General features: G+C 33.5%; 1 protein-coding gene across 3 annotated transcripts in view; it reads right to left on the bottom strand.

The window, feature by feature from the left end:
- Positions 1–26,035, bottom strand: part of Nedd1 (NEDD1 gamma-tubulin ring complex targeting factor) — a 53,229-nt gene that overhangs the window by 22,728 nt on the left and 4,466 nt on the right. For 2 of the 3 annotated variants that reach the window (XM_026397827.2, XM_077798333.1), the window contains exons 3-5: positions 25,294–25,388; positions 20,371–20,487; positions 14,514–14,654 (exon numbers count right to left, since the gene is read on the bottom strand). In XM_026397827.2, coding sequence (XP_026253612.1) covers positions 14,514–14,654; positions 20,371–20,487; positions 25,294–25,388 — 353 coding nt within the window. Of the gene's footprint in view, positions 1–14,513; positions 14,655–20,370; positions 20,488–25,293; positions 25,389–25,501; positions 25,528–26,035 lie in introns of those variants that run through there. The other variant, XM_026397832.2, reaches the window with a different exon arrangement.

The raw sequence follows: 26,035 nt of genomic DNA on the forward strand, positions 1-26,035 counted from the left end.
TTTAAATTTTCTGGACTTATCTCCCCTTATGACTTAGAAACAGAAAAGAAAATACATTCATGATATTTTCTTATTGTCTTAGTGTGTAGTATATATATTGCATGTGGACATATACATACACACATAAATATACATATGTAGTATCCCTTTTGACTCCTTCCCCTCCCCTTTCCTTGATTCCCAGGTCTTCTTTCAAAAGCACTAGCTGATAACCTCTTATCACCTGAGCTACTACATGTTTAACCCACTTCCACTCTCCATGGTTTCCTAGCAATCCTTCTTAGTATTGTAGCAACACCATCTTCAAAATGGAAATCTGAACAGATTTCTCTTCTGCTTCGAGAAAGATCTTAATTGGAGAATTCTGGGAAATAGTGATTATAATAGTGGCATTTCTTTAAACTCTTTTTAAATTCCACTATTCATATGTATGTGTGCAGAAAAGCAGACATGAGACTTCTTTAGCAAGTTCTGCTTTCAAGGTTGGTCCTTGGCTGGCATCTGGGAACTTGAATTTTGGGAGGTTCCCATTATACCTGATAGGAGTGGTTCGCTATGCCTAAATTATTTGTGCAAAAGATGACGTGTATGGATGAATACCTGCTTTCCTTCCAGGAGTCTGGAATTTTGGCATATATGAGTAGCCAGAGAGGCTGCATTAGAGGAAGGCTGCCAACCCAGAGGAACTCTGCCCTAAGGTACTGTCTGTTCTTTGGACCCACTCATCTACTCACAATGCATTTATTCTCTCATTAAGTGCCTATGGTCCCCACTTCTCTCATTTAAAGAAGGGTATATAAGCTTCTAAATAACCAGCTTCCAATAAAAACTTACTTGCAAGCTTTTCCTACATTTCATACAATGTCACAATTTTATGCTGGAAAAATTAAGCACATTATCTCTGTTGATGCTTAGAAAATGTTGAGGCTTGACACGCTCAGCACTTTGAACTAGAGAATCAGCCTCCGGATTCTCTGACCTCCCAACACCTACTCCAAACCCCTCCTACAAATCACTGGATCCTCTTTCTGGAATTACAGGGAATGGCTTTCTCTAAGTTCCCTTGCCTAAGGAGTTCATCCAGAAGGAATAAAATCATCCTGGAAATCTCATTAATCAGGGAAAATTATTCACAGAAGAAACTAAAGGTCATCACTATATATACTGGACAGACTTTCCATCCCTTCTGCGGATGTCATCTGAGAGACTGCCTTTGTTCACAGCACAATTTTCAACTTTCCATAACTCGTCTTAACCCCTTCCAAACCCAGAGGAACTCTGCCCTAGGAACTGTCTGTTCTTTGGACCCACTCCTCTCCCCACAATGCATTTATTCTCTCAGAAAGCCCTATGGTCCCCACTTCTCTCATTTAAAGAAGGGTATATAAGCTTCTAAATCTACTCAGTTATTGGGTACTCAGTTTTCATTCTTACCTCTCCTGTTATCGGATGTTTATTTCAGCAAATTCAATCTACTGAACCTTCAAAGGGCAGAAAGTGAAGCTACCTAGTGAGTTAACTTGTCCTCTGCAAATTGTCCTTTGTAAACTTGAGTTTTGTTTTCTTTCCCTAGCTTTTTAAATTCTAAATAAGACATTAAGAGCTTTTATTCCAGAAAAAGGAAACAAGGGAAACATTATCATAAGGCCTTCTCATCAATAATCTTTCTGCAGATATACACAAGCCAAAACATCTGATAACTGTCAGATAATATCAGAAAATAGACCACTGTAGGATTAGTGAATATTTTGGTGCCACCCATCTGTGGCTGAAGAAACACTTCCTTAAATTTCCTACATAAGCCCTTCACTTGCAGGTATGGTCCCTGGACAATGGTGATAGTACAGCCATCTTCCAATCAACCAGGCAGATTGTGGTAATAAGGTTCTTTCTATACCTCTGCTTTGCCCCTCAGCTACTTGGACTAACTGAGCTTTCATTGGGCCACCACCGACGAAGGTTTTGTGTGACAACATTCCCTCCACCCCTACATGTTGTTGGGGAGATGATTCTCGGAAGCTCACACTTAGTTTCCCGTGGACTTCCCCCATGTGCATTTTCTCTTTACTGATTTTGCTCTATATCCTTTCATTATAATAAATCATAGTTGTGTGATTATACACTGAGTCTTGTGAATTCTTCTACTGGGGTCTTAAAGGACCCCCACCCCCATACAGAATGTAAGGGGTATGTGCATGTGTCTGTGCTTAACAGACAGATAATAAAGTAGATAGAACTAAAATTCCATGTATATTTACAATAAAACTAGACAGTCATACATCTACATTAATTCCCCCCAAAACATGCTGGCAGGTCAATTAACAGCCATGAGGAGTCCTTCATGGTAGTGTCTATATTAAAAAAAAAAAAAAAAAAAACAGAGGGAAATAATGTGAAGTTTGAAACAGATCTGAAAACAAAGCCATACAGTATTTACAGAAAAGCGTGGTGGCAAATTTCAACTCTAACCAGTAATACCCATTATATTACCAGGTCTTTTCAGGTCTATGAAAGTTCTGAAGGGCTACAGCAGTTTAGACCTTGTGAATCCCCAAAATTATCAGCCAAAGTGCCTCCCTGTCACTGAGGAGACTGCTGGGAGCAGAAGTAAACCTGGGCAAGCTGAAGCAACAGAAAAAAAACAAAAGTTCACATTCAGTTGGAGAAATAGAACAAACCAGGGAACCCCAGAAAGCAAGCTAACACTTTTTTTTTTTTAAGAAACCTAGCTTAAAGGGAGCTCTGTGAAATTACATACCCTGAACCCCATCTCTGTCTAGAAGTTCAAGGAAACTAATTTCAGAGATACACTCCACATATAATTACTGTGAGAACAAAGAAAACAAGAAGACATTCTCAACTGATAGCCAAAAGGACAACAAAATGACACAAGACCCTTTAAAACATAAGTTAGCTAGAAAACTAAAAAATGAGATATAAGAACTTGAAAAAGAATTAAAATTTTTAAAATTCTCTTTAAAAATGAAGGCTAATTTAGAAGAAATACAAGAATGAACAAACATAACAGAGAATATCTAGAAGTAAAAAGAAATTTTTAAAAATCAAAAAGAATTTAGGAAAAAAAGACAACTGAAAATAAGCAAAGATATCCAACAACAACAATATGACAAAGATAGGGAAAAACAACAAATACAAAAGCTATAACTGAAGAAAATTTTCCTAAAATTCAAAAAAAGATATGAAACTACACATACTATATACGTAAGAATAGCAGCACAGAATGACCAGCTCCAGCACACGTTATAGTAAAATTAGTGGACTTCAAAGTGGGGGGACTCATATAGAGGAAAAAAAGTGATTTATAAAGAAAAAAATAAATTATTAAACATTTGAGATCAAATATAAGAGAATAACACACTTAAGCTCCCCTTGGAAAGAAAACGAAATACACTGAAAGAATTAGAACCTTGAAAGAAAGTCTGAAGCAGAAGAGATGTACTTATGGAAACAATATTAATATGGTGTCTGTTCTGATTATAAAAATTTGGAAAATATCTAAAGTAACAGAGGAATGTTTACGTAAACTGTTATACTAAACAATAAGATATCTATAATCATTAAAAATTGGTTGTGAAGACTAATATGAGCATTCACTAATGAGAAAAAGGCAGAAACAGGATTAGACAAAGAGAATGACTATAGAAGAAAACAAATAACTTCCCACTAAAAAAAAGTCTGGAAGACACAAATGGAATAAAATCAGTCATTAAGAGAAAAACATAGCCAGGCACTGTGGTGTACACTTATAATCCCAGTAACATGGAAGGCCAACAAGTTTGAGGCCAGCCTCAGTAACTTAGCAAAGCCCTAATTGACCACATGTCAATTATAAATTGTTCAAGAACATAATATATAGGCCAGGCAAGTACATACAAATACTAAAGAAATACAGCAATAAAATAAAGAACATGCTATGCAAACACTTCTATCCCAATGTAAATTACACTCATGTTTCCATATAAAACTTAAAGAGGACCGATATTAGATATAAAGCTTTGTAGTGAAATATTTTGAGTATAAACAATTCAGGTATAAACATATCAATTAACCAAATAAATCAAATTAGAATTTTTCTTTTCTTTTTGGCACTGCTGGGGATCAAACCCATGGTCTTGCATATATGCTCTCCCACGTTATATGCCCAGCCCTAAATTTACTCTGATAAAATAATAATTATTTTAAAAATTTAATTAGTACTTATTTGCATTTAATAGACTCTGTACTCAAATGGGTTATCTATACATAAAAAAGCAAAAAATACACTTGAAAAGTAAATGGATTTAACATATATTGTAATACATTTAAAATCTCACAGAATCTCATCCTGTTATATGTAAAGTTTTTTTTTTTTTTTAAATCCAAAGAATCAATAAAGTAGATCTACCTTTTTAACTGCTTTGGAAAATGCAACAATTTGAGAAAGACAACACAGGTTAACCTTTTTTCAAGCCTAAGCTGCTGAACTTGCCAAACACTGACACGCAATTATGGTCTAAGCAGTCAGTCAGCCCCATCATTTCTGTAAGGAGCAACAAGGTTCATTTTACCTTGCAGAAAGACACTGCATTCCACATAAAACTAATAGCTTCAATTCGGCCCAGACATTTCAAAGTAGAATTCTACATATATTCAGGCAATCTTCTTTCTGATATAAAATTCAGTCTGATGTAGATTCAGTGAAACTACAAGGACTTGTCATTTTTACCAAGAAACCAATCTGATAATTATCAAAGATTTCAAATCCTTGATTGTTCAAAGAAACAAAAGTATGTAAAATTTCAATTTAATCACAGAAATGTCCTACTATTTTTTTTAACAACTCAGATCCTATCTATAATAAAACTGAGCAATATAGAAGTTGGGCTCAGTAACAGTAATTTGAATTTTAAAAAGTCAATTTTTTACAAACTTTAAATTTTTATAAATACTTTTTAAATTTAAGAAACTGAAAAAGTTATTGGGATAGAGGAAGGTATAGAGTTCCAAACCAAAGGAATGAACAATCTATTGAATGAAATAATATCAGAAAATTTTCCAAATATGAAGAATGAATTGGAAAACCAAATTCAAGAGGCTTACAAGGACGCCAAATGTACAAAATCATAATAGATTTCCACACTGAGGCACGTAATAGTGAAAATGCCTAACATACATAAGGAGAGAATATTAAAAGCCAAAAGAGAAAGGAATCAGATTACATTGGAGGAAAACAATCAGATTATGTGCAGATTTTTCAAACCACACCCTGAAAGCTAGAAGATTGTGGAACAACATATATCAAGCTCTGAAAGAAAATGAATGCCAACCAAGAATCTTGTATCCAGCAAAATTAAACTTTAAATTCGATGATGAAATAAAAATCTTCCATGATAAACAAAAATTAAAAGAATTTACAGCTAGAAAACCTGCACTACAATCCTTGAGAAAATATTCCATGAAGAGGAAATGAAAAACAACAATGAAAATCAGCAGAAGGGAGGTATTACACTAAAGAAAAACTAATCAAAGGAGATACCAAGTTCAAGTTAAATAACAAAAATGGCTGGGAATACAAATCATGTCTCAATAATAACCCTGAATGTTAATGCCTAAACTCACCAAAAGACACAGGCTAGCAGATTGGATCAAAAAAAAAAAAAGATCCAACATATGCTGCCTCCAGGAGACTTATCTCATCTTGTAGGAAGACTTCCACAGACTGAAGGTGAAAGGTTGGGAAAAATCATACCACTCACACGGTCTGTGGAAGCAAGCAGGGGTTTCCATCCTCGTTATCAAATAAAGTAGACTTCAAGCTAAAGTTAATTAAAAGGGATAAAAGAAGGACATTTCATATTGCTCAAGGAAACCATACACAAATAAGACATAACAATTATAAATATAATATGCCCCAAACAATGGAGCAGCTATGTTCATCAAACAAATTCTTCTCAAGTTCAAGAGTGAAATTGACCACAACACAATAATTTTGTGTAACTTTAACACACCTCTTTCAGCACTGGATAGATCTTCCAAATAAAAGCTGAACAAAGAAACTATAGAACTCAATAATACAATCAATAACTTAAGACTTAACTGACATAATTCTATATTATATTATAGAATATTTCATCCTTCAACAAGCAAATATACTTTCTTCTCAGCAGCACATGGATCCTTCTATAAAACAGACCATATATTATGCCACAAAGAGACTCTTAACAAATAAAAAAAGTAAAAAAACCACCCTGCCTTCTATCCCATCATAATGGAATGAAATTAGAAACTAGAAATCAATGACAAAATTAAAAATAAAAACTACTTCAACACCTGGAGACTAAATAATAAGATATTAAAAGAACAATGGGTTGCAAAAGACATCAAGGAGGAGATTAAAAAATTCTTAGAGGTAAATGAGAACACTGATACAACATATCAAAATCTCTGGGACACTATGAAGGCAGTTCTAAGAGGAAAGTACATTGCATGGAGTTCATTCTAAAAAGAAGAAAAAGTCAACAAATAAATGACCTAACATTACATCTCAAAACCTTAGAAAAAGAAGAACAAATCAACACCAAAAGCACTAGAAGATAGAAAATAGTTAAAATCAGAGTTGTAATCAATGAAATTGAAACAACAGCAAAAAAAAAAAAAAAAAAAAAATTGAAAAAATTAACAAAACAAAATGTTAGTTCTTTGAAAAAAATAAATAAAATTAGGGGCTGGGGTTGTGGCTCAGCGATAGAGTGCTCGCCTAGCATGTGCGAGGCCCTGGGTTCGATCCTTAGCACCACATAAAAATAAATAAATAAAGGATTGTGTCCAACTAAAAAAAAAAAAAAAAAAAAGTTGAAAAAAAATAATAAAATTATCAAACCCTTAGCCATGCTAACAAAGAGAAGGAGAGAGAAAACTCAAATTAGTAAGATACGTGATAAAAAGGTAATATCACAACAAACACTACAGAAATACAGAAGATATTTAGAAATTATTTTGAAAACTTGTACTCCAATAAAATAGGAAATATTAAAGGCATCGACAAATTTCTAGAGTCATATGATTTGCCCAAATTCAATCAGGATGATATACACAGTTTAAACAGATCAATTTCAAGCAACAAAACAGAAGACACCATCAGAAGCCTACCAACCAAGAAAATCCCAGGACCAGATGGATACACAGCCGAGTTCTACAAGACCTTTAAAGAAGAACACCAATATTCTTCAAACGATTTCAGGAAATAGAAAAAAAGGCAGCAATTCCAAACTCATTCTATGAGGCCAATATTACGCTGATTCCAAAACCAGGCAAAGATACATTAAAAAAAAAACAAAAAAAAACCCTTCAGACCAATATCTCTAATGAACATAAATGTAAACACCTCAATAAAATTCTGGCAAATTGAACACAAAAACATATCAAAAAGACGGTGCCACCAGGATCAAGTGGGGTTCATCCAAGGTTGGTTCAACATACGGAAATCAATAAATGTAATTCATCACATCAATAGACTTAAAGATAAGAATCATATAATCATCTCGATAGATGCAGGAAAAGTATTCAATAAAATATAGCACCCCTTTATGTTCAAAACACTAGAAAAACTAGGGATAACGGAGCTGAATCAAGAAAACACTGTAGGTATTATTTCTGGTTACTTTTTATTACCTTTTACATTTAAATGAAATAAATAAAATAAGGTATTGTGTCTACCTATATCTAAAAAAATTTTTTTTTAAATCTGCTGTTCCCGACTTCTTCCCCAAAAGGTCAGGTTCCCTTGGAACTCTACTATTTACTATTTTCATAACATTTGTATTATCTGGTTAACTGTCCATTACTAATTGCTACTACTAAAATGCAAACTATGTCATATTCAAAGTCATATCCCCAGTATTTAGTCAGTACTTACAACATAATCAGCAAAGTGTTAAATTGTAAAATTCTACAGGGAAAAAAGCCATGTGTATGTTTTTTTTAATTTAATAATTTCATTTAAATGTAAAAGGTAATAAAAAGTAACAAGAAATAATACCTATAGTGTTTTCTTGATTCATTCTAAAAGGTAAAAATAAGAATAAAAGCAGCAAAAGATAAACAGAAGTTTCATCTAGTATATATAGGCTACAGAAATGGAAGATTGTGAATAATTTGATTGAATGACTTAAAAATGTCCAAAATAAGTAGTAAATTTTGCCCACATAAGCCAAGAACAATAAACACCACTTTAGTAAGAGAAAAGATAATTCTGCAAAGAAACTTTGCAATTCAAATCATGCTTTGTAGTGAAATGTGAATATTTCTTCCTGAATTTGGCAATGAAACAAGAACATCCACTATTACAAAGTCTATTCAACACTGTATTGGAAATTCTAGTCAATGCAATAAAGAAAAAGAAACAACATGTGTAAAGATAGGGAAGTAAGAAAATAACTGCTATTTACAGAAAGCATGCGAGTATAAAAACTGCAAAGTGTAAAAAAAAAATTACAAATTCTTCAAAAATAATCAAAACTGCCAAACTATTAAGTGAATTTAGCAGGATTCCTAGATAAAAGAGCAATATACGAATACTTACTAAAATTCTGTATCTCAGCCACAAAGAAGTGGCAAATAAAATTTAATAGTAAAAACAATTATACTGTACCATCAAAAAATCAAATAAATCTACCAAAACATCTCTAAGACTTCCTTCAGTGAAAACAAAACACTACTTAGAAAAATTAAGGAAGGTTTATATAAATGCCAAGTTAAACCATATTTATATTATGATCAAGAATTTTAAGATAGCTCTTCCTAAATTAGTCCACAGATCCAATATAATCCCAATCAAAATTCAAACACTTTTTTTTTATAGAAACAGACATGCTGAATCTAAAATTCAGATAGAAACGCAAAGGACCCAGAAATAGTCAAGCAAATTTAGAAGTATCAAGACATACCATAGAGCTACAATATCCAAAACAATGAGATTCTAGATTCATATAAGTCAGTCAACTAGATCAATAGAACAAATAGTGTCTAGAAACTAACATCTAATTACCAGTTTTGTAAGAAGGCATTACTGTAATTCATTGGCAATGGGTCAGTCTTTGCAATGAATAGTTCTATTGCAATTAGATATCTACAGGAAAAACAGAACCCTATTTTACACCATACACTATTTGAAACGGATAACAGACATAAATGAGAAAGCTAAAACAATAAAGCTTCTATGAGAAAACAAAGGACAGTGTCTTGATTTATTTTGTGCTGCTGTGACAGAATATCAGAGATCAGGTAATTTATAAAGCAAAGAAATTTATTATTCACAGTTCTAGAAGCTAGGAAGTTTAAGGACAAGGGCCTTCTTGCTGTATCATCCTATAGGGCCTTCTTACTGTATCATCCTATAGTAGAAGATGAAAGGGAAAGAGAATTTGTACAAGGAGTATGCAGAAAGGGAGAACAAAAAGGAAAGGGGGCCAAACTTACTCTTTTAATAGAAAGTTACTCTCCTAATAATGGCCTAAATCCATTCATAAGCCCAGAGTCTTCATGACTTAATCCCCTCTTAAAGGTCCCACCTCTCAACATTGTTAAAATAGTATCTTCCAAAGGTGGGGAAGGTAAGATTCTTCAAGAGGACACAAAAAAACAGCAACCATAAAAGACAAGAATAACAAACTAGACCCAATTAAATTTAAGAACGTCTGTCCATGGCGGGGTGTGTGCGTGTGTGTGTAGATATTATAAGAGTAAAAAGATAAACCACAGCTGGAAGAAAGAAATTAAAAAGAAAGACGTGAAAAGACAGACAACCCTTGTTCATAAGCAGGAAGAATTAATATTAAAATGGCCATATTACCTAAAGTGATCTACTGAGTCAATGCAATTCCCATCAAAATTCTGATGACATTCTACACGGAACTAGAAAATAACAATACTAAAATTCATAAGGAAGAACAAAAGACCTAGAATAGCTAAAACAATTCAGAGCAAAATGAACAATTCTGGAGGTATCACAGTACCTGATTTCAAATTATACTGCACAGCCATAGTAACAAAAACAGCATGGTACTGGCATGAACACACATAGATCAACAGAACAGAACAGAGGACGCAAAGACAAACCCACAAAGCAATAGTCATCTACTTCTTAACAAAGACACCAAAAAACACATTGGGGAAGACAGCCTTTTAGACAAATGGTGCTAGGAAAACTGGATATCCATATGTAGAAGAATGAAACTAGATCCCCATCTCCTACTCTATACAAAAGTGAACTCAAAATGTATGAAATACCTATGTGTAAGACCAGAAACTTTACAAGTGTTGGAAGTGAAATGTAGGATCAACACTTCAAAATAAAATTATAGGCAACAACTTCCTGAATATAACTCCTGTAGCTCAAGAAATAAGATGAAGAATCAGTAAATGGGATGCCATCAACTGAAAAAGCTTCTGCCCAGCCAAGGAAACAACAGAGTGAAGAGACAGCCCACAGAATGGCAGAAAAACTTTGCTAGCTACTCTTCCAACAAATGATTCATGTACAGAATATATAAAGAACTAAAAAAGCTCAACAGCAAAAAAACAAATAACCCATTTAATAAATGGACAAATGAACTAAACACTTGGCAAAAGAACGAGTAGAAATGGCCAATAATTACATGAAAAAGTTCAACTTCTTTGGCCATCAGAGAAATGTAAATCAAAACTACATAGAGGGGCTGGGGTTGTAGCTCAGTGGTAGAGCACTTACCTAGCAGGTGTCAGGCACTGGGTTCGAGCCTCAAACCACATTAAATAAATAAATAAATAAACAAATAAATAGATTGTGTCCATCTACAACTAAAAAAATTATTTTTCTTAAAAACTACATTGAGATTCCACTTCACTCCAGTCAGAATGACAAGCATAAATAACAATAAATGCAGTCAAGAATGGGTGGGGGGCGGTGGCTAGAGTTGTAACTCAGTGGTAAACTGTTCACTAGCATGTGTGAGGCACTGGGTTCAATCCTCAGCATCACATACTAATATAATAAAGGCACTGTGTCCACCTACAGCTAAAAAATAATAATAATTAAAAAAAGAATATAGGAACTCTTCTACATTTTGCTGAGAATGTAAATTAATATAGCCACTTTGGAAATTGGTATGGAGGTTTCTAAAAAACTAAACACTGAACCATGATCTACCTATACCACTCCTCAATATTTATGCAAAAGAATTGAAGTCAGCTTACTCTAGAAATACAGACATACTCGTGCTTATCACAACACAATTCACAATAGCCAAATTATAGAACCAGCCTAGGTATCTGCTGCTAAAAGGATAATGAAAATGTAGTATATGCACACAATGGAACTTTATCAAGCCATCAAGAAAACTGAAATTATGTCATCTGCAGGAAAAGGGATCCGTCTACAGAGGATCATGTTAACTGAAATAAGCCAGATTGAGAAGACAAATAAGTACAGTATGTCTTCTCTCATGTGGAAGCAAGAAGGGGGGGGAAAAAAAAGAAAAAAATGGATGTCATGAGAGTAAAATGGAGACCACGGGGGTCAAGGAAGAAGATAAGTGGGAAAGAGGAGAGGAGGGTAAGGGGAGATACTAGGGAGTGAAACTGATCAGATTATTTATATGCCTATATAAATATGCCACAATAAAACTCATCACTCTGTATAATTAATATGAGCCAATTAAATTAAGAAAATAGGATATGACTAAAGTACATCCAAAAATTGACAATCTGGAATAAGTACAAAATTATAAATGCATAAAACTCAAATAATCCAATGCAAAAGTAAACAAGTCTTCAACAGTCAGTTCACAAAGGAATATATATGAAAATGAGTTCAACGTAGAGAAATGCAAATCAAAGCCACATTATATACCACACACAACCATCAAAGTGGCAAAATTTAAGGTATACAACACAAACTATTAACAAAATTGTGGAATAACTAAATCTCATATGCACTGCTAGTAGAAGCGTAAAATGGCACAAGGTCTTCCTAAAACTTTTGGATAATTTTACATAAAATAAAATTATATGCCTACTCTACAACCAAGCAATTCTACTTCTGGGTATTTACCTATGAGAAACAAAGACATATGTCTAAACCAAGACTTGTACAAGAATATCAACAGTAACTTTCTGATAATAGTTAAAACTGGAAGCAACTGACACACCCATCTACTATGCACTGCATAAATAAATGAAGGCCCATTCAAACAGTATTAAAAGAGTGTGAACTACTAATTCATGCAACAAAGCAAACATGATTAAAAGAAACTAGGCACATGATTTATGAAACATGACTGGAAAACATAAGAGTCTTTGGTATGCTGCAAATAGTCTGTATCTTGATTTTGTTAGTATTTTTTTTGTTAGTATTTATACAGCTTTAAGTAAACATAAAAATTCATCAAGCTGTACACTCAAGATATACATACTTTATTACATGTATGTTATTTCTCAAATAAAAAAGCTAAAATCTTTCACATAAAAACAAGCCTCGTATCTTTAGGAATATTCCTCTATGTTTTGTTTTAATAAGAAAACTATACCAACACACAATAAAAACTAAACTATAAGAATAGACATAGTAGTACCTGATCTAATTTGATGCTACTAAAAAGCCAGTCCAAATTTCATAAATCTGCCATGCTTCTAATACAAAAAAGCAAAAAATTACTGTATTTCCTATGACATTTGATCACTGTATATTAATTTTTTCACAATAATTTCAAAATTTTTAAACTTAGACTTTGTTTTCATTATCAAAATACATACAAAACAACCACAAAAACAAAACACAATTTTTATGACAATACTAACATTATAAGAAACATGTCTGTAAAAAAAAATATCACATCCTCATCCATAAAATGAAGGAAATGAGATTATCTCCAAAAACTTATTTTTTAGTTCAGATATTTTCAATTAAACACTCTGATTAGTTTCCCTAAATCCTTCCAAAACAAAAGCCAAATCTTGTGTCTGGCATTCAAATCTTAACAACAATATTCATCTTTTCCCATACCAGTCCTATATTAAAGTCTATGTACTTTCCTTTCTCCTTGTTGTTATTTTCTCTATTATCAAACATCCTTTCCCAAAGTTCTATATCAGCCTACTACATCTCTTCCATCTCTAAATGAATTCATACATTCACATATTATATCCAGCATCTTTTTCATGTAATACATGAAGCTGGACAACAAAATAAAAACAGAGATACAAGCCATGGTTCCAACCATAATGTGGACATGTGAAAAGTTTATCTAGCCTAAATCAGCATCAAAAACCTGCCAAAAGGACAGATTATAATGCCTTAGCAAAAACAAAAATTAACCCAGCTTAATTTAACCCCTTTAATTTTCCTAATTTTATTCCCAGATAGCTTTCTCTCACCTGTTGTGAATCCAAGATTATTATAAACATGGTATTATGAGGTATTGATATATATCTCCTTCATTCCTAATAGAAACTTGAAAAATCTTTTTTCTGTACAATTTAAATATCCAATAAGTTTTCCTTAAACACTTAATATTATTCAAATAATGTTTAATAAACTGTTTTCCAAGAGTGACTAGCTCTCATAAATTTTGATTCTTTAACACATTTAAGAAAAAAGAAACTAAAACTCCATTGCCCTCTGCCTAAACACAACTATCCCATACCTACTGTTACAGTTTGGATGTGAAATGTCCCCTGAAGTGGCAATGCAGGCATATTCCAAGGTGAAATGATCAAATTTTGAGAGCTGTAACCTAACCACTGAACAGATTACTGGGTGGTGACTAGGCAAAGGGGGCATGGCTGGTGGAAGTAGGCTGGACCTTGGGAATTATATTTTGTCACTGGTTCATCCACTTGCTCTTGTGCACTCAACTCTCATTCTTTCTCTGCTTCCTGGCAGCCATGAGCTGAACCACTTTCCTCTACTATTTCCTTCAGCCACAATGTTCAACCTAACCTCAGGCCCACAGCAATATAGTCAACTGACTACAAACTGAGATCTCTCAAACCATAAGCCAAAATAATCTTTTCCTCCTCTAAGTAGTTGTTCTCAGATATTTTAGTCACAGCAACAAAAAACTGACTAATTCATCTATGCTATTTATGAACATAAGTATCTGTCTTGGAGCCGACAGCCTGAAGTATGCAATACTCTTATATAAGACATATATGCCATCAAAGATTAAAATCCATATTTAGGCTTAACCTACTAACGGCTAGTTGTATTTTATTAAATACAGTTATATTCTAGAAGTATGCAACTATTTAATTGCATAATCAAATTTGGGTAAGTACCCTAATCTATTATGTATTAAATAATTTTAACATTTTAAACATCACCATCAAAAACTATCTAGAAATGTTTTAAGCAAGCTAAATACAAATTTAAGACATATAAAAATGTTTTAAACATAAATTCATCATCTTATGTAAAATAATTTTAAAACCTATGTTATCAACTTCATTTTGAATAAACCCATATTGCCATACTATACCTGGTTACTACCATGGCCAAAAGGAGTACTAGATATATTAGTGGTTACACTATGCAAAATAATTTCACCACTAAGAGATCCAGAAGCAATGTAGCAATCATTCCAATTGTATGTTACACAAGTTACTTCATCTTTATGATCCTGAAATAGAGAAATCCAAGTAAGCGTAATGTTCTATACCATCCAACAGCCCATTTTCATAGTTTCATTACATTTGTCATGTTATCTTAATATTTTCCTGAAATAAGTTTAAAAAAAATTCAGATATGTAAGGAACTATAAATCAACACCAAGTCTTCCCAGGAAACAATATTTACCTTTCATAATATATTAATGGTCTAAGAACTCTGAAACAAGAGACAGTATAGAAGGGTAATTTTTAAATGCCTACCTTAAAGAATCATTCTCACTTACAAATAGTATTTATTCCAAGTTGACTATTAATTAGTATTACCAACTGAGAAGATGAAACATTTATATTAACATGTAAATGACACAGCAAATGCTGAGTGGTAGAGGCAAAGTGTCCAAAAAAAAAAAAAAAAAAAAGAAAGAAATGGGCTATTACTCTGAACTAGTTGACAGAAGATATAAAACTTGAGTTCAAATTTAAAGGGCTGGGAATATACAACAGTGGTAGAAAATCCCTGGATTAAATTCCCATCCCCTACCCTTGCCACATACACACAGAAGAATATAAAGGATAAGAGGCAAGTCAGGGGAATAGGAAAGAAACCAGACATTGAAAATGAAGAGAGGAAAAACAAATGAGCAATGAGCAAAGCACATTCTGAGAGATCACACAGCAGCTGCTTAAATTTGTTGAGTACCTACCCATGCTGGGAACTTTATGTGCTACTATTTAATCTTTAGGAAATCCCAAAAGGCAAGGTCATTTTACCCATTTATAGATAAAGTACATGAGGCAAACAAAGGTTAATAAATCCATGCAAGCTCATATAACAGCTAAATGACAGGACCAGGATTCAATTCCAGGTCAAACTCCAAAGCCTATCTTCTTCCCACTATGAGACTCCCTCTCAAATCCAAATGGCAATCCACTTTGATGAAATAAAGTGTAGGGTTTTAAACAAACTAAGTTCATAAGGACTACTTCCCAATAGCAAATTAAAGATGTTTAATAGGAAAATGAAAAAAAAAATCAACATTTACAGAATAATCTTAAACAGTTTTATGCCATAAGATAAACTGAATGTGGTACCTAATAATTAATGTCCTATTAAGAGTAGTTACACATCCCACATATATTACAAATTTATTACTTACATTACATATATTACATATTTTCAAATGATCCTTCAAGTATTTTCAGAAATTTACATTTTATTACCTTTCTAAATCAAAGAAACAATTGTCTGTGGGGGAAAGAAATGTCTGACAAGAAGAAAAAAAGGAATTACCACATTTTGTGCACTGTTCCCAATTGGGAAATTAAGAACATGGGAGTCCAATACAATTTCTATGACTTTGTCAAGGGGCAGTATCTTCCTAATTTCAGCAATGAAAAATAAGTCTTTCAGTAAACATTTACTCAGCATTACCCAAGTGCCAGAAATTGTTATACCAACAGGAATAAGTGAGGGATCCAAAGGCCAAAGATAAGATTTCCCACTATCACCACTTGCCATTCAAATACTACTTAATGAATGAGGGAACAAATCACTCTAGGAATTTCAAACAATAAGAAAAATGTATCTGGAGTAAATGGGAAATGATATAAAAGAAGATATAAAACTTGAGTTCAAACTTAAAGATTAAGAGTCTAGTGTCATGGTGCACACTTAAAATATCGGCTATTCAGGAGAATCATAAGCTCAAGGCCAGTCTAAAATGAGTTAGCCATTGCTAACTGTTCAGCAAAGGAAAAGTTCTTTAACTTCTCTCAGTTTGTCCATCTGTACACAGGAAAACACTACTTGCTTTGCAGTATTTGTTGGGTTTTTTTGTTTTTGTTTTTTGATACCAGGGATTGAACCCAGGGATACTTAACCACTGAGCCACATCCCCAGGCCTTTCTGTTTTTTGTTTTGAAATAGGGTCTTGCTAAGTTGCTGAGGCTGGCTCTTAACTCATGATCCTCATGTCCTGACCTCCTCGATCACTGGGATTAGTGGCCTTCTGGGCTATTAGGGTTACAGGTGCATGCCACTGCACAGAGCAGTATTTATTTTTTCTTGAAATTTTTATTGGCACATTATAGTTGTATATGTTGATGGGATTTGTTATTACATATTAATACAAACACATAAAAACATAATTTGGTCAGTATCAACCCCCAGCACTTCCCTCCTACCTCTGGGCTTCCAACCCCTTGGTCCCTTTCCACTACTGATGTCCCTTTGATTTTTAGGAGATCTACCCCACCTTTTTTCCTTTTTCCTCTCTAGCTTCCCCATGAGAGAAAACATGTAATCCTTGACCTTCTGGGTTTGACTTATTTCACTTATTATGATGGTCTCTAATTCCATCCATTTTCCTGCAACTGCTATAATTGCATTTTTTCTTTATAGCTGAATAAAACATATATAAAACATCTGTTGATGGACACCTGGGCTGGTTCTATAGTTTGGCTATTATGAATTGTGCTCCTAGAAACACAGATATGCACTATAGTAACATGACTTTAATTCTTCAGGAAAAATACTGAGAAGTAGTATAGCTGGGGCATATGGTGGTTCCATGCCTAGACTTTGAGAAACCTCCATACTGATTTCCACAGTGGTTGTAAAATTTACAGTCCCGCCAATAGTGTAAATGGATTCCTTTTTCTCCACATCCTCTCTAGCATATATTATTGTTTGCATTCTTGATAACTGATATTCTGACTGGTATGAGATGAACCTCAGTGTAATTCTGATTTCCATTTCCCTAATTGCTAATGATATTGAATATTTTTTCATGTATTTGTTGGCCATTTATATTTCTTCTTTTGAGAAGTGTATGTTTAATTAATTTGCCCATTAATTGGGTCATTTGATTTTTTTGGTGTAAAGTTTTTTGATCTCTTTATGTTCTAGATATTAATAATCTGTTAGAAGAGTAGCTAGAAAAGATATCCTCCCATTCAGTGTGTTATTTATCCACATTCCAAATCGTTTCCTTTGCAGAAGCCTTTTAATTTGACGCTATCTCATTTATTAACTTTTGGCATTATTTCCTGAGTTTTAGGGGTCTTACTGAGAAAATTGTTGACTGTGCCTAAAAACTGGAGCATGGACTTTATGTTTTCTTCTGGGAGTTGCATAGTTTCTGGTCAAATTCTGAGGTCTTTTTTTTTTTTTAAGAGAAAAAGAATTTTTTAATATTTATTTTAGTTATTGGCGGACACAACATCTTTGTATGTGGTGCTGAGGATCGAACACAGGCCGCACGCATGCCAGGCGAGCGCGCTACCGCTTGAGCCACATCCCCAGCCCCAAATTCTGAGGTCTTTGATCCACTTTGCGTTGATTTTTGTTCAGGGTGAGAGATAAGAAGGTAGCTTCATTCCAAATATGGATAATCAGTTGTCTTGGCACTATTTGTTAAAAAGGCTATCTTTCCTTCAATGGTTTTGGCACCTTTGTCAAGAATCAGATGACTCAGTGCGGGTTTGTCTCTGTGTCTTCTATTCTGTACCACTGGTCTGTGTGTCTGTTTTTTTTTTTTTTTTAATATTTATTTTTTAGGTGTAGATGGACACAACTTAATGCCTTTATTTTTATGTGTTCCTGAGAATCAAACCCGGGTCCTGCCCATGCTAGGCAAGTGCTCTAGTACTGAGCCACAATTCCAGTCCGTGTGTGCCTTCCATGCAGCTGTTGTTATTATTAGCTTTGTAGTATAATCTGAAGTCAGGTATTGTGATGCCTCCAGCATATTTTTTTTGGCTTAAAATTCTTTTTTGCTATTCTGGGTCTTTTAGTATTCCAAATAAATTTTGGGACTGTTTTTTCTAGTTCTGTGAAGACTGTCACTGGAATTTTGATGTGGATTGCATTGAATCTCTGAGTCACAACCCCAGCCCACTAAATGATTTTTGTCCTTAATTCTGTTGGTGTGATGAATTACATTTATTGATTCACATATATTAAACTCTTCTTGCATCTCTGGAATAAAACTAATTTGTTCGTGGTGTACAATCTTCTTAATGAGTTGTTGAAAACAATTTGCTAATATTTTATTAAGTATTTGCATCTAAGTTCATCAGAGATATCAGTCTGTAGTTTTTTTCCTTGACGTGTCCTTATTTGGTTTGGGCATGAGTGTGATATTGGCTTCATAGAATAAATCTGGTAGTGTTTTGTTCCTCTCTCAGAATAATTTGAGGAGTGCTGGCATTTGTTCTTCTTTAAAGGTTTGGTAGAATTCAGCTGAGAATCCATCTGGTCCTGGTCTTTTCTTTGTTGGAAGGCTTTTTATTACTGCACATATCTCATTACAAATTATTGGTTTTCTATGTCCTCTTGATTCAGTTTTGGCATATCATATTTGTCTAGAAATGTATCCATTTCTTCTAGGTTTTCCAATTTATTCGAGTGTAAGTTTTCAAAATAGGCCCTAATGATATGCTGGATTTCTAAGATGTCTGTGGTGATTTCTTCTTTTCATCTCTAATTTTATTAATTTGGTTTTTCTCCCATTTTCTTTTGGTTAGTTTGGCTAAGAGATTATCAATCTTGTTTTTCTTTTCAAAGAACCAACTTCAAATGACAGTATTTAAATAGCAGTAAGAGAATTAGATTTCAACTTAGCTAAGAGAAAACCATTCTTCAATATTATCACTTTTCTGGTAAGAATTAAGTCAATGACATTAAATCATAAAAAAAAAAGAAAAAAAAAAGGACTGGTAGTTGCTACAAAATAACCTGAAGGTAGAGGGATGAGAGTTGGTGAAGATAAGGATGAAACACTTTTTTTTTTTTTGGTACAGGGGATTTAATGGGATAACCACTGAGCCACATCCCCAGTTCTATTTTGTATTTAATTTAGAGACGGTCTCATTGAATTGCTTAGTGCCTCGCTTTTGCTGAGGCTGGCTTTGAACTTGCAATCCTCCTGCCTCAACCTCCTGAGCTGCTGATTATAAGGTATGCACCATTGAGCCCAGCTTAAAATGAAATACTCTTGAGCAAGAGTTGATGTCAGATGACAAGTATATGATTGACGGGTTAAAGGAAGTTCCTCCTGTGTGAGTACGCATATACATTAAATTTTTTCACATTAAAACTTTATTAAAAGTAAAAATTAAAAGTAACTTTAAAGATCAACTTCTAAAAAGCAAAAGACAAAACGAGTAAATATTATTACAAAAGTCATCATAATCATACTTTATTAAGAATACTTTTATTTTCTGAAACTGCAAAAATATAATAATTTTAAATAGATTTAAATAATTTTAAATGTTCAGATATTTAATAAGTATTTCATTATCAGCAACCTAATATACCACAAAACTAAAAAGCTAAATCCTCAACTCTGATGACTAAAATGATTGCCGTCATTCCAGAACCAGTTTTATCTTTCCAAAGTGCCTAAAAAAAAATCCCCAATAACAACAAACCATGTTTCAGGGGGAAAAAAGCTAAACAAAAAAAAGCAAACAAAGAAGTAGTTGAAACAAAAAAAAAAGCAAACAAAGAAGTAGTTGAAACAAATGCTAGCAATGTGCCCTAATATACATGGAGGCAAAAAGGACAAGGTTTTTTGGTTAACCAGCACTTTTACTTCCCCTGACAAAACTCACTTCAATTCTCAAGCATCTTAATTTTATCCTCAAGATTAAAAGTTTGGATAATTACTCTAAAACACATTGGGTGATACCCTTTCTGTAAAGATTTAAAAGAAAATTGCTTACCTTGAGAGACCGATGAACTCTTTTTGATTTTAAATCCCAAATATTAACGGTGCCATTTAAGCCTCCGCTTACCAAATACATAGATGTGGAATTTAAATCAACACATGTCTGATTTTGCTGTTTAAAAAAAAAAAAAAAGTTAATTTAACAGACCCCACAACTACCAAGTCTTATCCAGCACTTAGTAAGCATTCCATGGTAATAGTTACACTAAGAGTTTTCCTCTCATCATCTTTTATATGGATCCAACAGCTTGCAAGAATTTCTAGAAAACATCAAGGAAATTATATTAGCTGTCTCTTCCACTGAAAAGTGACAGCAGGGAAAGCTTAGGAAACAAGAAATCTGGGCCTCCCATCAGATTGCCCTTAATATTTTCTTTTAATAAAACCTATTGTCTTAGGGGCTGGAGTTGTGGCTCAAGTGGCAGATCACTCATGTAGCACAAGAAGGGCCCTGGGTTTGATCCTCAGCACCACATAAGAAAAATAAATTTAAAAATAAAGGCATTGTGTTTAACTACAACTAAAAATAAAAAAAAAAAATTAAAAAAATATTAAAAAAAAAAAACCACCCTATTCTCTCATCTCCACAGAGTATCCGAAATTAGAATCAATTCCCAGATTGGAAAATGGTAAAGAGTGAAGTTTTTAAAGAATTTTCTAGTTTACAATAGAAACAAATTACAAATGGAGAGGTTTTTTTTTTTCTGTTTTTTGGTTTTTTTAAAACAGGTCAATATACAAGCCCTAAATCTCCTAGCAAATCTCATCATACGGAGCCCAATTTTTAATCCTGTCATCAAAATCTGACCTCAGGGGCTGGAGATGTAGCTCAGTGGTAGAGTACTTGCCTAGCATGCTTGAGGACCTAGATTAAGTTCCCAGTATGGTAATAAAATAAAATAAAATAAAATAAACTGACTTTACATTCTTCCTCATCTCTGTAAGGATGCCATCCATTCCGTTTCTCAGGATAAAAATCCTGAACAATCCTTGATTCCTTGTTCTTTCTCCCTTCAATCCATTAATAGGTTCTATAAACTCCAAACAACTTTATTTATAGCTACTACTAGCACTAATCCAAAAATTGCCAAACGAAAACAGCAACATCCTATTTTCACTAGTTCTACTCCTGCTTCCATATATACCAAACTCCATAAAGCAGAGTGAACTTTAAAAAATACAAATCAAAGCATGCCTCTCTACTTGTTTAAAAATCTTCAATGGCTTCCAATCACACCTAGAATAAATTCCAAACCCATTAACCTAGCTTTCAGAGCCCTATTCATATGCTAGACAAGCACTCTACTTGTCTACTTCATCACCTACCATTTTCTTCCTTATCTACTAATTCTCCAGTCATATCAACTTTTATTTATTAAATTCACAACAATTCTGTATTTGCCTCAAGTCTTCATACTGCTACTCTCCTTGCCTAGAAAGCTAAGTTCACTGAACCTTGTCTGGATGGCTTTTTCTAGTCAAAAGATTTCAACTTAAGTGCTACCTTTTCAGGAAGCCTCCCTTAGCCACCTGGTATAAATTACTATCCCAATATCTTACATTAGTTCTTTGCAAAACATCTCACTAATACCTGGGTGTCCTTTGCTTGTAATTTATTGCCTATCTTCTACCATAATGCCAGGTTTTTTAGAGATCATCTCCACTTATAAAGTAAATGGCTAAGAAATACAGAGGTTACCAAGTTCTTCTCACAGTGAAAATCTATAAATATTCCTATCTAGTAGGTGCCATCAGTAACTGTGCTAATGCAATACAGCAAAATGATACATGTATGTTCCTATTTCACCTACAGAGGCACTATGTAGTTATATCAATTGTCCATATCTTCAGTTGGGTGCCATGAAAAAAAACAAAGAAATGAAATCCAAAAGAGGTATTTCACGACTTAAGTTCAAAGCTGAGTTATATAGGTTTAGGCAACTCACCTCATGTCGATGAGCCTATGTTTCATCTGAGAAATGGCAGGTAAGAACTACATCTACTATTTGTACCTTGACAGTCTATATATCCCAAGAACATCTTCTGCACAAGAGATTCTTAACAGGGTACAGAAAGTCTAGTTCCCGCACTCTAGTTAGACTAGCCAAAGTTTCTCCTAGTTTTTGACCAAGAATATCAACTAACATAACAGTGTAGCAGGATGCACATTACATTAGTGTTTTAGTACAGTTGCTATAATTCTCTTATAGGTACCATTCTAGGTATTGACTTTGGTCTAAAGAAACTAATAAAATTTAGAATCGGGTTGTCACTGCAAACCAGGACAATTTGCTAAGAATTACCAAAATAAACTTTAAATAGACAAAGGAGTTGGGGTTGTAGCTCAGGGGTAGAGTGCTTGTCTAGCATATGTTAGGCACTGGGTTTGATACTCAGCACCATATAAAAATAAATGTATCCATCAACAACTAAAAAATATTTTTAAAAAAGAAAATAGACAAAGATGATGTCCAGCAAAGACTGATATGTTAGAATGCCAAATTACACTTATTCTTAAGGGTTCAGAATAAAACCTACACTTATAGTTGGCTTACCCTGTTAATAGATTATCTTTTTATGTTAATATATTATTAATGTAATAAATAAACTTAAATAACTTAAAATAATTAATAGAAAATGTGTGGTTATTACAGGAATCCTGTAACCCCAAGACATAAGCCAACAACAGGCATAATTTTTAAAAAAATCTAAAAATTACAGCTGGTCAAATTTATAGATTACTTAGTAGCTTATAATACCCATTATAATTTTTTTCTTTTTCTCTTTTTTTTTCTATCCCCTTCCTATCCCCCTCCCCTCCCCTCCCACCTTTCTCTACCCCATCTACTGTTACCCATTATAATTTTATTAACAACATTCTGTCAACTTTAAAGAAGTAAAACGTGCACACACACGCGCGCGCGCAAAAAAAAAAATTTAGAAGTTCTACTCTAAAGGCAATTTTGAAATAAGTAGAATGGAATGTTATTCTCTCTAGCAGAAAAGATTTAAGATTTCAAATACCATGAGCAACAGGACTTGGATCCCACAAAAAACCAAGTTATCAACACATGAATACTTTACATGAAACTCATAAGAAAGACTATAGAATCGATGTTTGGAAAGTATTTTATAAGTAAATTAAGTAGATTCAAAATTAGAACTATAATGATTTCACTTTTACCTACTTGCATTATGTGATTTCTTAAACATGGGAAAGGTAACTAAGAATTACAGCAACTAATTTAAAATATTCACAAAATCCTTAGAACTGAGCCACACTTGTGCATATCATCTGTTGAGTTTATGCTTAGGAAGAAAAAATAGATTCACTGATTCTAAGGCATAATACATAAAAGAGTGAAAGAGTGTGAGAGTGTGAGAGTGTGTGTGTGTGTGTGTGTGTGTAAATAAAACAGAGGAAAATGTTTCAGCATTGACACTGACACTGATTCAATAAATGCTTACTGACCACCTCTGACAAAATCCAAAGATCCAAAGATGGTTTCTACCTACTCTTGAAGACTGCAGTCTACTGACTGACCAGGGACATTCTTGCCTCAATTTTACTTAATGTATTATGTCTCATCATCCTTACAGAGGACACCTGTAAAAGCTTAAATTGAGCAATTTTATAGGTATCTTATAAAATTTCATAGGTTCTTAATAGGGATCTATATATAGGACAATGAGACATAAATTAATTCTATTTGAATAGGCACAGTACCTCAAACTCCATTTCTACCCTTAGTAGACATTAGCTCTGCCCAAGCCTCCAACTGTGCATTGGAAGTGAGGTTCAGGCCAGTCCTATTAGATACCTGTAAGAGAGGATTGATAAAATTCTAATGTTCTATAGCACAGTAGGGTAACTAAGTTGAACACAATTGATAATTGTATATTTCAAAGTAGCTAGTACAGAATTTTTAATGTTACCAGCACAAAGAAATAATACATTTTCTGAGGTGATGAATATGCCAACCTAATTGATGCTTGTCAATGCATATTGCATATATGAACTGAAATATCAATTTATGCCATAAATACTTCCAGCTACAATGTGCTGATTAAAAACTTACTAAAAACTTTTTTTAAAAACTTATTAAAAATCTTGTCCTCTTTAAGTTGGCAGAGTTTTTATTCTTTTGTTCTGATGTTTTCATTCTAAGTAGGCTACCTTACCTATCTCAGTATATAAAATTATGATCATTTATAATGTTTTAGGGTCTACTACAAAAACTTTGAAACTTAAAAAAAAGTTACCAACTACTTTTTTTCAGACTTTACATTGTTTTAAAAAGAAACAGTTTTCAAGGAAAATGAGGAAGCCAATATTATTCTGAATCAGGGGGATTAACATAAAACAGGATAAAGAAACAATATGCAGTGAGTGCTCCATTTCATGTGCTATGGGACTAAAGTTCATTTTGACAAAGCCATCAGTTCAAGGAGATTGAGAGAAGCTCAGGCAGCCCCTCCCCCACCTAGTCAACTAAATCTGGCAGAGGGCTACCATCAGATGGGAGTCTTTAGCTGATGATCCTGAACCCAAGGTCAGTAAGAGTAGTTATATCATAAGGGTTCACATGGTCAGGACAACTTAGTGACTTAGGTGTGACATAGTCCTAAATCAAGCTTGAACAAAATCCTACCTACAGAGAAAAAAAACAGAGAAAGCAAGTATTAATTAATACAATCCAAGTCCTCAATTGCTCCTGTGGGATCCAGTATTATTTTATCTTAAACACATGTAAGCACATGTACTTCACCTTTAAGTGTTACTGTATTTAGTTTAGATTAAAAATAATGCTTTAAACTACTTTCATCTTAAGTTGCAAGTGCCACAGTAAATAAGCAACTGCTACACAAGTAGAACTATGATTCTAAACAAAGAGTTAAAAAACAAACAAAAACTTACCCCTTCGGCAAGCTCCAAAAGCGGAACAGGCTTACATTTGCAACTTGAAACAACTATTTTGTCACCACTGGAAGATGCTGTTACAAGAAAGTTATCTAAATGAAGAGTTATGGAGCAAACAATCCATGATCATCCATGGCACTAGATTATTATTTCAGAATGCAATCACACAAGCAAACACTAAGATAAGCACATAAATACAGCTTACACAGTAGCTTTCAAAATCAGCTCAAGTTACTAATTACAAATTCTCTTTACTACTCCTGCAAGAAAGAACTACCCCTTCTGGCTCTGCTATCACTTGAAAGCTATTTAACCCATGTGAAATTCTACTCCATTTTCGGGGTAGGCCAGAAGGACTAATTTTATCCTTCAAAAATGAGAGCATGACAAAGGCAGCATCAGCAAATAGCAAGTCAGCCTTTCTATCTATAAAAACTGCTCAAGATGCTTATTTATTAAACCAGTGTCTGGTAAGAATTTAAGCCAGAAAGTAAGTACCCTCGCAACTCTCCTAATTTTACAAAAAAAAAATGAATACTAATATTTTCTCAGAACTGGAATTCTTTTGATAGAATATTTCAGTCTGAAATATATTCAGAATGAATAGTACACTAACTGGCAAATATAAGTGAGTGTGGTTCAATAGCAACTATTAATGTAATGGAAGAATTTTAACTATTTTAAATTAAATATAATCTAAATTATTTTAATTTAAAATTATATTTATTTTACATAAATG

The sequence above is a fragment of the Urocitellus parryii genome, chromosome 5 (assembly GCF_045843805.1).
Source record: "Urocitellus parryii isolate mUroPar1 chromosome 5, mUroPar1.hap1, whole genome shotgun sequence".
Taxonomy (NCBI): domain Eukaryota; kingdom Metazoa; phylum Chordata; class Mammalia; order Rodentia; family Sciuridae; genus Urocitellus; species Urocitellus parryii.